The following is a 16,424-nucleotide window of genomic DNA, read 5'->3' on the forward strand; positions in this document are numbered from 1 at the left end:
CAGATGTCACAAACACACTATATGGTTTAATAATTTGTAAATATAATGCCAGATATTTTATTAAAATACATATTTATATTTAATTTTTGTGTAATATAAATAAAATAAATATACATTTGCAGCATCTGGGTTGCCATGTGTAATAATAATAATAACAATAATAATAATACTAATAATACATTTTTTGAATTGTGCCTTTCTTAAACTCAAGGGGCTACAACAATTAAAAACAACAATAAAAAAATGAAACAACACTACTCCATAACAAAAGCACAATAAACAATGGCAATAACAACTATAAACTTATATCTTAAAAGCTTCACTAAAAATATGTGTTTTAAGTATTTTTTTAAAACAATCAAAAGATGGAGTACTCCTAATAGGAAACACCAGAGAACGACCTCTCAACCATAGTTTTGTGTGTATAGTGGTAAAAGGCTGGTAAAACATAAGAGAACCCGCGGAGTGGAAAGACCAAGATGGTGTGGACTGGACACTGAAACCAAATTACAAATATATTCTGGGGCCCAGTGCTTTAAGTTGGTTGGAACGCCCCGGTACTCAGTACCGCCACTTCCAAATATAGCTCTTGAGCGTACCACCACCTCTCCATGCGCCCAGAACGTGCTTTTAGCGTACCGGAACGATCAATTTCACATCTGTTTAAAAATCAGAGGTTTATTTTAATCCTTTGGCTGCGCTGCGGCTTTTCAGAACGCCCTTAATGTACGCTTCCTTATTCGTCCCACCCAGAGCAGAGACTACATTACCCATACACCATTGCGTTTACAAGTTAAAAGCGCATGCGTCGGTCAGTCTGTGTCAACGTGCTCTGGAGTGGAGAGGTGTGTGTTTGTGTGTGAAACGCGCAACCATAGCTGCTTGGTTAAAATGAAAATACAACGAACACTTAATATGCCCTCCTTGTTTTAGACTCTGAGTAGTAAAAGAACAAGGTCAGAATCAGAAGACTCGCTGGCTGACATCCCACCAAGCCAGAATGATAACACTGCAGGTCAGATGCAAGCCTTATTCAATACCCTTTTGTAGGTATGTGATAATCTCCGCTGTCGCGGCTGTCAGTTTGGTTCCCCTCAAAGCAACTTCGGATTTCCTCAGGCGATGTGCAGAAAACATTCTTGAAATTGTGATATACATTTAGTTTAATTGCTAAACTACAAGTGAACGAAATTTCAATGAATTTGAACGACGTGCACAGTAGTTTTACCACCCGCAAAATGGAAAACAATGGGACAAAAAAAAATGACTTTCGAGTTTCAAATGGCCAGTATTTTGTTATTCTTGAACCCATAGACATGGTCTTGGTGTCATTTTAAAGTTTTTTTTTTCAAGCTCTTTCTATCTGAACAACTAGTTTTAGCATTTAACCATGCTGAAAATTTTACTCACATATCTACCTTTTGCAAATTTTATTTATGTTCAAAAGATCTATAGTAGCTCTTTCTAATGGTATTTTTTCAAAATCCTTTTGCACATTTTATTTATGTTCAGTAGCTATTTCTAGCTCAAGCAAATCCACAAACTTATGAAAGGATTTATTATTTTTTACAAGGTCGTCTGTTGACTGCTGAATATAAAACCCCTTCAATATATGCGTGATGGTGTGTAAGTTAAAAAACGAACAGCTGAATTTTGCACATATTGCAGCCTCTTTATAAAACTTGTGGGCTACCCTGCACACAGAGAATTACAATAATCAAGCCTGGATGTTATAAAGGCATGAATAAACCTTTCTGCATCATGCATGGGAAGAAATGGCCTTATACAGTGCGTGCTATATTCTGCAGATGATAAAAAGCTTCTTTAGTAACATGCTTAAAATGAGTGTTCAAAGTCAAGAATCACACCCAACGAAGATTCAGGGACCCATCCACAGAAAGTTTAAAGTTATCAGATCTATTTGATAGGTGCAAAGCAATGATAACCCCTACCATACTTTTGGAGAATCTGCCCAAGAGGCAACATAGAAATGCTGAGTAGAGTAGGACCCAACACCGACCCATGAGGGACGCCATGTGGTAATGGAACTGTCTGAGATCTGTTTGTACCAGAGTTTACGAATTGAGTGCGTTCTGAAAGATATGATTTAAATCACTTTAAAAATGTCCTTTAAAATTAAAATCAAAATCAAGCATTCCAACAAGACATGTAATAAGTAACATATATCAGTTGTATATTGATGGATTCAGAGTTAAATAAGAGTGTTTTTAAGATAATATTGATACATTTACAACAACCTGTTATCATAATTATTTCTATACTTTAATCAAACATGGATGCATGTTTAGGTTTTGGACAATGGCACTAATACCATAATGATTTATTATATTATATATTAAATGATTTATGTTCCTACAAAAGTGGTGACACATACGAAGAAACTGTCTTTTGTTAGTTATGGTAGGTAATGATAGAAAGTGATATCAAGGACACAGAAAAAAATGAAACTGTAACTTGTTTTAGTAAATGGTCAGTAAAACAGAAATTAAAAGGCTAGAAAGTTTGTGCTAACATGAGATTTGATCTATCCTGCCATCAACAAGCTTGTCCAGTGCATAGCAAAGGCAACTCTTGCTTATACACTACAGTATCTCTAAGGTATATAGCAACTGACTTCAGGCTTTTTGTCCTCAAACACTGTATGATATATAAACTGAGAAAAAGCCCCCATCACGCCAACCTGAGGACTTTGGCTGCCCTTTCAATCTGCTGTAGCCTGCAGAAATCACCTTGCCTTTCCCACAGCAGGACACTGGAGGACATCCAACAACCGAATCACTAGCCAGGCTGAGTAAACAGTAAACGGAAAGACAGAGTTATATGCAGGTATATTGATATCCTTGACTTTAATAAGATCCTTTTAAAGAACAAGCATACAATTAAATATATTTTTTGGTTCAAGAAGTGGTAGATTAAGGATAAGGATGTTACAAAATTTGTCCTATACATTTCTGTCCATTAAGTTATATGGTAAGAAAAAAATTGGGTTTGAGTTTAGGATAAGGTTTGGGGTAGGTTTAGGGTGTTAACATTATCAATAAAATTGTTAATAAAGGGAAATTATAAAGCAATTTTTATGGTATAAAAGATTTGTAAATGTGGCTGGAAAAACTTAATAATTCTACAATTAAATGTTACAAATATGTCTACATTGTATGCTTTAGCATCTATTTAAACCTACAAAAAATCTTTGTGTTACGAGTTTTTAAAAGTTACGTATTAATAATACTTACCTGTATGAACAGTGAAACCATAAAAAATGCAAAAACATACCAATAATTTTGGGATTTTCTTTCATTTTTATTCTACATATCTTTTTTCTTTTTAATAGTGTATCATGCCATATTTTATCTCACTCATACCAGAGTACACTGTAAAAAATGAACTGCGTTTGACATTGTCCAAAATCCTTTTGAATACACTACCGTGGAGATTAAGCCTAAGCTATATGTTTATAAAGCTCGCCCTAGGCTCTTATTTATGATTTTGTGTGCCTACAAAGGATCTGTAAATCATTTATGGTCTCGTCGCTTAGACTCCGGCCATGGCCCTGAATTCCTCAGACCTTTTAAAAGATGCTTATTTATCCCCACAAGCATAAAAATGCAGACACTTGCACACACCCAGGAAATAAATCATATTCAAAATAGGTATGAAGGTTTAAGTTGAAAAAAAAATACACATTGGTTTTCTTTTCTTTACTTTTGTAAATACTAAGCAATACGAGCAAAAACATGTATTATCGATACTTGCTTACGATACGTTTATTGATTGAATGATTAGGTTGCTAATGCTCATTATTTAATTCTAAAAGACTTAAAAATAAAAAATATACCAGATTTGATTTTAAACATCTAACAGTTTTGTAACCTCAGTCAGAATTAGCACAAGGTGAGATGTACCGGCACTGTGTGGATATGAATGTGACAGAGAGGACAAAGCTAAAGTGAAAGTGTGCTGACAGCATCTCTCTGTGGGAAGCTGAAAGAACCTCTTCCATCACCGCACAATTAAGCTGTAAAGATACGCGCGCGTCTGAAATGTTTGGCCTTGATATTTGTCCGAATGCACAGCATGTATTGTCTGTGGATATGCCTGCTGGGCTGAGGATGTATAAAGAGAATAACGGCACAACCATCTGTTCCTGAATCATCACTGATAAATACTCCAATTAGGAAATGAGTGGGCTGCCACGAGTCTCTGCTAAGAAATCAAATGTGTGTGTCATTTTAAACAGCTATGTGAAACTACAATACAGTGACGCTATCTTTTCAAAAGGAGTCACAAATTAAAAGCATCAAACTATAGCTATTTAAAGAGGCAATATCTCTAGGTTTTGTGAAGTGTTTTATATTTGTACACTGCAAAAAATTACTTTCTAACTTAGTTTTTTTTTCTTGTTTTCAGTAGAAATATCTAAAAATGGTTGATTAGCAAAATGACCCAAGAAAATAAGTATAGTTTTTAGACAAAAATATACAATTTAAGTGAATGTGTGCTTAAAACAAGCAAAAATACAGTATCTGGGGTAAGAAAATGTTGCTTAAATTAAGTGTTTAAGAAAAAAATAAATCTTATTTCAAGTTTTTTTTTCTCATCCCATTGGCAGATATTTTTGCTTGTTTTAAGCACAAAACAATTCTTAGTATTTTTGTCTTAATTTCAGTAGAAATATCTAAAAATTGTTGATTAGCAAAATGACCCCCCCCCCCAAAAAAAATTAATAAATAATAAAAAAAAATAAGTATAGTTTTTACACAAAAAGTATACAATTTAAGTGAATGTGTGCTTAAAACAAGCAAAAATATCTGCCAACGGGGTAAGAAAATTTGGCTTGAATTAAGTGTTATGAAAAAATAAATCTTATTTCAAGATTATTTTTTTCAGACCCCATTGGCAGATATTTTTGCTTGTTTTAAGCACAAATTCACTTAAATTGTATATTTTTTGTCTACACTGCAAAAAAGGATTTTTAAGAAAAACAATTCTTAGTATTTTTGTCTTGTTTTCAGTATAAATATCTAAAAATTCTTAAAATAAGATGCTTTTTCTTGATGAGCAAAACGACCCAAGAAAATAAGTCTAGTTTTTAGACCAAAAATTTCAAATTTAAGTGATTTTGTGCATAAAACAAGCAAAAAAAAGGTATTTAGAATTTTTTTTGAATTTAATGTTTAATAAAAATGTTCAAGATATTTTTGCTTAACCACTGACAATTTTTTTTTGTTTTTTTTTTTTGCTTGTTTTACGCACAAAATCACATCTAAAAACTAGATTTATTTTCTTGGGTCGTTTTGCTCATCAAGAAAAAGCATCTTTCTATTCTAAATAAGAATTTTTAGATATTTTTTACTGAAAACTAGACAAAAATACTAAACAAGATGTATGACACTGTTCTATACAAGTAATGGTTTTTGTCCATGAAGAGGTCACTTTAAATAAACTTTGATCATCATTGCCGTCCAGTTTACTTAAAAAATGCAAAAATGTTAAATAAATGTACAAAAAAACCCTACAAACAAAATGCTGTAACCGTATAACGCACTAAGCTGTATTTTACCATAAAAACAACACATTTTTATATTTTACAGTATTTTTAAATTATCAGCATCGATTTTTTTAATAAATCTTCAATATCCAGTGAATGGTAAAAGATAGAGCCCAAAGCCAAAGTTACTTTCTATCTACCTCGCATGAATGCTTTGCATTTCTTAGAACAAATGTGCAATGACTCGTAAATTCGGCTAAAGGATCAACATCGTTTTCTAAATCCGTTTGACGTCAAATGAAATTGCTGGACTTACACCAGCTGGCCTCACAGAGAAATGAAAACCAAACCCTGTAATTAATTTTTTGTAACCCTTTTGCACGCCATCTGAAAGAGTCGCCTAGATGGGCCTCGCACTTGCACGTGACTGGATGATAGCCGTGCGTGATGTCGTGCAAATAATAGGTGTCTTCCATTTAGCCATGTCCCTAATGGCATAGCAGGCCCCTGAAATCTTCTTGAGGGGGGCGGGAGTGATGGTAATATTAATGCTGATGATAACGGTTAACACTCCAACCCTGCAAATCTGTTACCAGGGGCCTTCATTTACACATCTCGTGCCCTTGTGCTTCCTTCAGCTAGGCAGAATGTAATTAACAATGTAAATCATCTGCTCCACTGAGGGATTCGTTCATTTAGGCAAGCGCTCTTTTATGTAGTATGCTTATTAGGTAGCTGGGTTTAACAGAAAAACAAGTCCTGTGTTCCTGTGTGCACACTTCTTACGTTGCCATAACACAAAGCATAATAGGAATCTTTATCAATCTGTGAAATGTTACACAGAACACAGTTTTATCCACTAAAATAATTATTTTTCCATGATAATACGCAATTTTTTAAGATAATAAAATTACTGTTATAAAATTACTGTTACTATAGTACTATAGGTTGCATACTTTGTCAGAACTGTAGCATAGCATTGCTCTATTACTATGATGCAAGCACCCGGGGATCTTAAAAACACTAAAAGCGTGATAGATGCTGGGTTTTAAAGCTCGTCTCCTTTATTTGGTTACCATTTGATGCATTACAGCCGCCATGATGACTAGAAGGTTTTTTTGAAAACAGAATTTAGTTTACTGCAGGCTTTCTGTGGGTGGTAACAGCACTAACGTCTGTCGCAAGTCACAAGCTATAATAAGCTTAATTTACACTAAAAGTGCAGTGCAATTCTAGCTCCTGGTTAAACTGGGGCTGCGGGTGGCCATTTTTAACACTGTAAAAATGTCAGCAAATCTAAACAAGCTACTTTATCTGGCGATCAAAACAAACTACATTTATTCAAGTAAAAACAATCTGAATACATGGGTTAAAGGAGCATTGTGTAACTTTTAGAAGGATCGCTTTAGAAGGAGAAATGCAATATAATATAAATAACTATATTATCAGTGGTGTATAAAGACCTTACATAATGATCTGTATTGTTTTTATTACCTTAGAATGATTTGTTTTTATCTACATACAACGCGGGTCCCCTTATATGGTAGTCGCCATCATGTTTCTACAGTTTTGTTGCTACTTTGGGTGCGTATGAGGCAGCACTCCAAGGCATGAAGGCATCAAGCAGTGGCGGCTGGTGACTTATTTTTTCGAGGGCGCTCGATGCGAACTTCTTCACAACATTTTTCAAAATATGTGTTCTGCACGTCGAGTGAATCTGTGTGCATCACGTGTTTTGTCAAAATAAGTGCCTGCTGCAGACGCGTCTAAACAGTTTATGATAAAAGAGACGCTCGCGTTTGCCAGATATTCACATAATCTCATGCGGAATCAGAGTTTACTGTTAAGGGAGTGTCTTGCGTGTATTTTGTGAACGTGAGCGTCTCTTTTATCATAAACGGTTTGACGCATGTGCAGCAGGCACTTATTTTGACAAAACACGTGATGCACACATGATCTCTCAAAGCGCAGAACACACATTTTGAAAAAAGGAACCACACTTGACACTCTGAAAACTTATTTTAAATTAAGTGGCATCAAGGCATGTCCGAATCCAATGTTAGGTTTACTTCCTGTCTCCTGAGATACCTTCATTCTCCTGTCCCACAATTGTATGCGTGGGCGTGCACAGAGAATGTGATTGGCCGAGCCTGGTTGAGTTAAAAAAATAAAATGGTGGCCAAGGAAGTAAATAAAATTTACTTTTTAATTGCATTCTAGCAAGAAATTAGTATTGTTGTTTTCAAATATAGGATTAGTTATCACAAAGGCACTCTCTGTTAATATTTCAAGCAGAATTCCATTCCAGAAGTTGCTGCCTAAGCTTGGTGTGCTGTTGGTTGCAACGTTTTCCCGTAATACTTAATAAATATGAAACTGTTCATCACAAGTCCTAACACAACTTATGATTATCAGAATAGAAGTAATAATGAAGCCCCACCGCTAACCTAGCATCACTGGGGCAAAAGCAGATCATACACGGCAAAAAAATTACTTTCTTACTTAGAATTTTTGTCGTTTTCAGAACAATCTTAAAGGGGACATATCATGGAAATCTCTCTTTTTCCATCTTTAAGTGTTATAATTGGGTCCCCAGTGCTTCAATTAACCTAGAAAATGTGAAAAAGATCAACCCAGTAACTTAATTTTGGTAAACCATTCTCTGCAAGCATGTAAAAAAATAAGTCATTGAAATTTGGCTCCTCTTGTGATGTCAGAAGGGGATAAGACCGCCCTTTAATCTGCATTATCCAACCACAGCACTGCCATTTAGTGCAGAGATCAGCTCATTTGCATTTAAAAAGGACACACCCAAAAACTGCAATTTTTGCTCACACCTAGAAAGTGCAATTTTATATGACATTTTAAGCTTAAACTTTCCAAACGTACTCTGGGGACAGCAAAGATTTATTTGACATCTTAAAAAAGTCGTGTTTCTTGATAAGCAAAAGGACCTAAGAAAAACTATTATTGCAAAAATATCTGCCAATAGGGTAAGAAAATAATCTTGAAATAAGTTTACCTTTTTCTTAAACATTTAATTCATCAAGAAAATGCATCTTGATTTCTACTGAAAACTAGAAAAAACTACTAAGTAAGAAAGTCATTTTTTGCGGTGTACAAAACAGAAACATAAAAAAGAGATTGTTGCCATGGGATCTTTTTGATCAATCTTAAAAATAAGTTGAGAATGCCATGAAAGTATGCCAATAATGACAGAATTTTCTTTATTTTAGCTTAGCTATCCTTAAATCTCACCTTAACAAAACCATGTGCATTAAACAAATTTGTATTAGGTTTAATGCTTCTACTACATGAGAATTTTAACATCTTTTACGAGTTAGCTAATTCGTAAGAATTCGTGCAAACGTAATCTTGCACAAATGTGCTATTATCATAAAAAAACAACAATGATACCCTGCCACTAACCTCAACATCAAAGAGGCAAAGGCAAATCATACAAAAATGTACAAATGTGGTCATACAAATTAATATGAATTAGCCACCTCCCAGCGTTGGTTATATTGTAGATAATTTTTTGTTATATCCTTAAACTCTTACATCTAATCCAGGATTACTTCAAATGGCCTTCTACAGGTTGACTTTGAACTGCCGTCTCATCAGCACGCACAATTTCCTGATTGCTAGTTTTACACACCTTGCTGGCTTTGTCTTTGAGTCAGTGCTGCAGTTATCAAGAGATAAAGCACTGGAAAATCGCATCCCAGAAACATAAATTTCCATGTCAATAAAACCAAATAGAAAGGATGACCTTTTTGGCCTGTTCCCAAGAGAGTGACGCAGATACCGTTCTTTGTTCCGTGAGGTAAACACCCAGCGGGCAACGCCTCCCAAATGTGCGCTCGACAGTCAACAGCACGGTTAATATTCACGCCGCATCCGAGCCCGATTCGAGCAGTCAGCGGGCCGTACAGTCGTGCGGGGCGTTTCGGCATTAATCAGGGTCCAGTAGGAGGTCGCAGAGCCAGAGACATCCATCTCACTTGCGTTATTGGAGGCCTACACTGCGCTGTTATTCCGAGTGTAAAGTGCCGTGGGAGAGAGTTCATACTCAAGAAGAAGTACTAATGTGACCCCCTGCCCACCTCAGGTCTGGTGTTTGGATCGATCTATTTGCGAATGCGCACGGCCCCCTAGGAAGTGGCAGTTTGAGGCAGATTGCTCGAGTTGGCGAAAGGCCGCATAGAGTCAAGCAGAAATAACCTTCAATTGGTACCCCACTAGATGCTAGTTAGGGCTGGCAGAATGCATCTGATATTGCACATTCACAGCTGCGTATTGTTTCTGCCTTCTATATTAGCCCGCTGATGATAGCAGATGTAACAGCGGCAATAAATAACAGTGAGAATAGATCTTTCCTTTACAGCTTTATCTAAAGGGGCTTGACACTTGAAGCACCTTACATAGAAGGTGCGGGGGCAAAAGTACACACAAGGGCCTATACAGTATCAGTAGGTGATTATCTATGAGTTTATAAATCTACATAGATTGATGTTATGCATTCATTTGAATCCTATTCAGTGAAATAAATGTTACAGGCTGTTAAATTCCATAATTTGTTTTGTTTGCTTGGACTAGATCCAGACTGGCAGACTTCCACATGAATTGCCAGACGACACCGCATTCAATAACAAGCTGTCCTAATGATAACTACCATGGTTGTCTGGTGTCCTACGTTGGACTCATTGGTGAGTGATTATTGGAAAAATCTGCTTCACGACTATGAAAAGCAGGAATTTGCAATTGCATTATAATGGACTGTAATTTGAATAAATTGTATAATGTAGCAGTTTTTATTTAGTGATCCATTTAGTGAAACTTCATGAAGAACAAGAGACAAGTTTAAAGTAAGACAGTTACCTTATATTGCACATTAAAGGAAAACATCAAAGTTTTTAAATATTTTACTATGTTCTTACCTCAACTTAGACGAATGAATACATCCCTATCTTTTTTCAATTTGTGCACTTAATCTTTGTATAGCGCGTCGCGAATGTGTTAGCATTTAGCCTAGCCCCATTAATTTTTTAGGATCCAAACAGGGTTGAATATAGAAGCCACCAAACACTTCCATGTTTTCCTTATTTAAAGACTGTTACATGTGTAGTTACACGAGTAAGTATGGTGGTACAAAATATAACGTGGCGATAAAAAATGAGAACTATATTGTATGGCGGAAGAGCACTTAGTTTGCAGCACTTCAGGACCTCGGTGCGCAGTAACATTATCACTCCTGATTAATCCAAAAGGCAATATTTTAGGTTTAACCATCAGACACCTAAGGACAGAACAGCTGCACTAAAACAGCGGGACATTTCATAAGGATTTGCCGAGATGAGGCTGCGTCGGTGGTGTACACACCACTGACCACCCATTGATTCCCTGGAACTCACATATCCAAAAGGAAATTTTAATATAGGCACTATCTTCACTAACTGACCACATATTTAAAGTTTATTCATTTATATTCTCGACTAAACATCTCTTAAAACTACATTTTATGACACAGAAAAAGTCATTATTGAGCGTGAATTTCTTTTTTTGTCTCACTCGCACGAATTTCTATAAATAGTTTTTCGTGTCCGTGGCACAACTTTCTTTTTCATGTCATTTAATGTATTGTTGTCTCATTGTTTTTTTTTCTATTTTCTTACCATTGTCGCTTGAGGTTGGGGTTAGAATCACTTTCTGTTACATTTTTAGACATCTTAACCCAAACCCCAACTCTACTCCAGGCGAGAATAGTTTAAAAGAGGAAGAAAAACATGTAGAAACCAATACATAACTGTACATCCTAACCCAAACCCCAAATCTAACCTCAAGCGACAATGATTTAAAAATTGTTTTGGGGGGGGGTGAAAACAATGCATAAAATGACACGAAAACGAAAGTCGTGCCACGGACACGAAAAACGATTTATAGATTATTGTTGGCTAATGCTACAAATACCCATGTGACTTATGGTTTTAGTGGTCCAGGGTCTTAAATGTAAATGGGTAGGCTTACATTAAAGCTGCAATCTATAACTTTCAGTAATATTTCAAATATTGTGCAAGTTTTAAGCTACATTGCCGTTGACGTGAAATGCATTCTGGGAAACTAGGTTGTCATAAGTCTGCACAAGTCACCTACTGATGCATCCTCGATAAAACAGGCGGAACAAGAACACATCCGGGGATGTTAAGTGAACTTGGCTTGACACGAAATTGTAATTGGAACAGTACTTGGGCCGCGAGCCCGCGACTGATGACGTTTTAGAAGTCCACAAGAACACAAGTACAAACAAGAACGCATATTGAGAAACGGCTCTAGACTGTCAGAAAAAGGTACATAAGCTGTCACTGGGACGCAGTACTCTATGGAAATATCCTAATGTGGACCTTTTTGGAACAGATTGTGGTTTTGGAAGGGTACTGGCCCACTGACAGCTTTTCTATAAATTTGGTTCTGACAGTGTAGCTTTACAACACCAAAGGAAGTGTGCAAACCATCAGACATTTTTTTTTAACATTTTCTTTAATAAAGTTTTTTTTTTGCCATTTATTTGGGATTTATCCTGCAGGGTTAGAAAAAAATCTATGGACATTGGTACCAAAAAGAGAGCAGACCAACATTCTTTGGCCATTTTACTCAGCCAAACAGCACATTATACTCTAAACAGCGACATCTCTAAACCAACAGTGCTCCCACACTATAAATATTTATGAGAATCTCTATCTTTGGCTTTACAGGATCAGATGTGACTCCTAACTATGTGGATGCCAGCCACACCAACATAACCATTTCCCCATGGTGTGGTTGTCGAGGCAGTGGAAGTCATGAAACCGAGTGTGAGGCTTTCCTACGGGACTTCAGGGAGAACACATGTCTGAGTAAGTTGAGATGAGACAGAAACCTTATATAACCTCATGCCCTAAACAGCCATCCTTATTGGCTTAACATACATTAAAGCTGCATGTTACTGAGTAATGCCATGCCTCATGGCTGTGTGATTTCTCTTGCTGTAGATCTGTCTCGTGGCTTTTGCTAAATGAATGTTCGCTAATATATAAAAATTCTCAGCACTATTTATTGTAATTGTACAAAATTTTTAGATTAGTACAAGTCTTCAGACTTTTAAGAACAGTCACTTACATGACTAAACATGTAAGACTGACATAAAAAATATTTTTTATTGCATTGTGTTATCCGTATGATGTCATTGGTCCTTGTCTTGTAAACCAACTGTTTTGTATTTACAGTTAGTATAAACAATAGTGAGATAATACCACCTTTCAAAAATTTATAAACTTATGCATTTGGCCAAAGGTGACTTATGATGCATTCACACCAGCTGCGGTAGAGGCGGCAAAAACGCGCTACTTGTGTGGTGTTGGATGCTTGAACATTTTGAGTTTACCCGCTTCATTCGCGTGTGAAATTCTAATAATCCAAGACATTCACGTGGAAATTCACGTCATGGGAGGGGCTTCAGGGGATTTCAACTCGCGCGTTTCCCGCAGCAACGTTCAATTCGCACGTACCACGCCGCAGGGTGCCTATTTGCGTCTTTGCATTGATTTAAAGGATTAGTCAATTTTCTTAAAAACAAAATAATAATAATAATTTACTCAACACCATGTCATCCAAAATGTTGATGTCTTTCTTTGTTCAGTCAAGAAGAACTTATGTTTTTTGAATCAATTCTTAAAAACAAAATAATAATAATAATTTACTCAACACCATGTCATCCAAAATGTTGGGGCCCTATCTTGCACCCAGCGCAATTGACTTTGTCAGTGACGCATGTATCATTCGTATTTTGCACCGGCACACAGTGGGTTTTTCCCTCCACAAACGCACGTTGGCAAACTAGGGAATGAACTTGCGCTCCCTGGGCGGTTCAGCGCAAAAAAAGAGGCGTGTTCCGGCGCAAACCATCCCTGATGCTATTTTGCAGTTTCAAAAAACAATTGAGCCACTGACCAGAAAAAAAAAGTTTAAAGTGGCGCGTTGCGCGTTGTTCATTATGCTATTTTAAGGGCGCATGCTTGACCATAATGTATAGCGTGCACAACGCGCACACACTTTGTATCTAATCTACACAGATGCAACAGTTATTTTTGCAAATCATAAATTGTTACAATAAAAAATATTAATACACGAGATAAGGGGAATCATAGTGGTGAGCATTGTGGTGATAGTTTTTATTTATTGTGTGGCTGCGTTAAAAAATTCTCATGCAAATAACGATTAAAATATTTTCATAAGTTTGTTGTGTGGCTGTATTACGTTTATTTTATGTAAATAATAATTAAAAAGAAACCTTAATGTGAACTTGATTTGTAAGTGTACTTTGGGGTTGGACCTTGCTTGCGTTTCTTGGGTCCGATTTCAAAGCCCTCAAACCCTTTCAGCGGTGAGGGTGGGCGCAGCGATGTCCTCTGCTGGCGTCTGTGTAGAGGCAGATCCACCTCCCGTTACACGGCGTGCCCGATTTATGCTGGCAAGCTTGGGATTCCCCCGTCTCCTGACATCATTGTAGCGCTTGGGATGCCAGCTGATGAGACTGTGGCTATTTCCTCTCACGCCTGTTTAACCTACTCTGATTTGGGTGGGTTTCTCCCATCCCCATACAAAACAACTTTTCTGTCTTTGACTGCTCTTACAAGAACGTCGGTCTCCTCGGCTGTGAACCGCTCCTGGCTTGCGCCTGGTAAATCCGTCATAATAATAGCAACCCGCCATGGAACTTGCGCCCTTGCGTTTAAAGGGAATGTTGGATAGCGTTCTGATTGGTTTATTTGACGTTACGCCCAAACCACACCTATGAATAATGAACATACTTCAGACCAACCCCTTATTGATTTGCGCCCGGCGCAAGAGTTATTTCTCACGCCGGGAAAATAGCAGCAGCGCCCAAGATCCGCCCACAAACTCACTTGCGCGTTGCGCTTCGCACTTGCGTTTCAGATCGTTAAAATAGGGCCCTTGATGTCTTTCTTTGTTCAGTCAAGAAGAACTTATGTTTTTTGAGAAACATCCCAGGATTTTTTATTTTAATGGACTTTAATGGACCCCAATACTTAACAGTTTTAATGCAGTTTAAAATTGCAATTTCAAAGGACTCTCAACGATTTCAAACGAGGCATAAGGGTCTTATCTAGTGAAACGATTTTCATTTTTGGCAAGAAAAATAAAAAATATGCACTTTTAAACCACAACTTCTCGTCTTCCTCCGGTCCTGTGACGCGCCAGCGCGACCTCACGTAATACGTCATCACGTCAAGAGGTCACGGATGACGTATCGAAACCAAAGGTGGAGAAAGAGGACCGTTCCGACGTTGTTGTATGTCGAATGATACTAATTAATGTCTTTGTGTCAGTTAATTGTTTAAAATGGTCCACAAATGTGCGTTTCACATATGTAACACATGACCTTTCGACATCATTCCGCAATTACTTGATGAAGAAGAGATGTTGTGGTTTAAAAGTGCATTTTTTTTTCTTGTCAAAAATGATAATCGTTTTGCTAGATAAGACCCTTATGTCATGTTTGGGATCTTAGAGCAGGGTTTTTCAAACCTGTCCTGGAGGACTAGTACTGCACATTTTGCATGTTTCCCTTTTTGTGACACACCTCATTCAGTTACCTTACACACCCAGTTCAGGTCTTGCAGTCTTTACCAATGAGCTGAAGATTTAAATCAGGTGTGTCTAATGAGGGAGACATGCAAATTGTGCAGTACTAGTGGTCCTCTAGGACAGGTTTGAAAACCCCTGGTTCAGAGTCCTTTGAAGTTGCGTTGAAACTGCCATCTTAAACTGCATTAAAACTGTTAAGTGTTGGGGTCCATTAAAGTCCATTAAAATGAGAAAAATCCTGGAATGTTTTCCTCAAAAAACATAATTTCTTATCGACTGAACAAAGAAATACATCAACAGTTTGGACGACATGGTGGTGAGTAATTTATCTGGACTAATCCTTTAACATGTAAATCACCTGCGCTTGCCGCCTCTACCGTGGCTGGTGTGAACGCCACATTACAGTGCATTCAAAACGATGAGCAGGTGATGATGAGCAGCATTTAATTTAATACACTATGATAGATGGTAAAGTACATCATATAAATCCATAATGTATAGAATTTAAATTTTTGGGTGACTATCCCTTTAAGAAATATTTTTCTTTACATTATTTGCCTGGGTTTTGTTGTGCAGGAAATGCGATCCAGGCATTTGGTTACAGTGCGGATGGTGGACTAATTCCCATAACCGAGTCGCAGTCAGCTGTGCCATCAGTACAAACAAACCTGCAACCGGCTATCATCACCAAACACGTCATCTCAAATGACGTCAAGCCAATAGACAGTGCATGTGTTTTCTCCACATGCGCTAACCTTCAGGTAAGTCTTCACATTTTTCTACACAGCAGTGTTATACTATTAAACAACCACTGCAGGGATAAAAATAAAGACATTTACGGCAATGATGAGCATCATTTCATTAAAATTAGAGCTGTCAATATAACACATTACTGTAGGTTCAGTGCAAGTAATTATCTAAAAATAACATTGCACAAATTAACTCTATTTATACATCCCTCCCTTGCACATAATAGAGTAATTCTCTGAAAGTGATTTTCCATTAAAGCAGCTAAAGTTAAAATACTTCTGCAAAGGAAGCTATACTGTAAGCCTCAAAGTTAGTCTCGAAATTGAATAAGCCCCCCCCCCCCAAAAAAAAACAATATGGTATGTGTGGAAAAAACTACTTTCAATTTGAATTATTTTGTATGTGCTCTACCAACATCCCTATAGTACTAAAACTTGTATCACGTCTATGTGCACGCAGACATAACACACAAAATCCATTATACGCTACATGGTAAAATCTAGGGCAGACCTAGAGGACA

At 36.9% G+C, this 16,424-nt stretch overlaps 1 protein-coding gene across 1 annotated transcript in view; it reads left to right on the top strand.

The window, feature by feature from the left end:
* gfra2b (GDNF family receptor alpha 2b) overlaps window positions 1–16,424 on the top strand; it is a 71,571-nt gene that overhangs the window by 40,919 nt on the left and 14,228 nt on the right. The window contains exons 5-7 of the mRNA XM_065290493.2: window positions 10,109–10,218; window positions 12,262–12,402; window positions 15,731–15,915. Of these exons, the coding sequence (XP_065146565.1) occupies window positions 10,109–10,218; window positions 12,262–12,402; window positions 15,731–15,915 (436 nt within the window). The remainder of the gene's footprint in view (window positions 1–10,108; window positions 10,219–12,261; window positions 12,403–15,730; window positions 15,916–16,424) is intronic.

This window comes from Paramisgurnus dabryanus, chromosome 10, assembly GCF_030506205.2.
Source record: "Paramisgurnus dabryanus chromosome 10, PD_genome_1.1, whole genome shotgun sequence".
Taxonomy (NCBI): Eukaryota; Metazoa; Chordata; class Actinopteri; order Cypriniformes; family Cobitidae; genus Paramisgurnus; species Paramisgurnus dabryanus.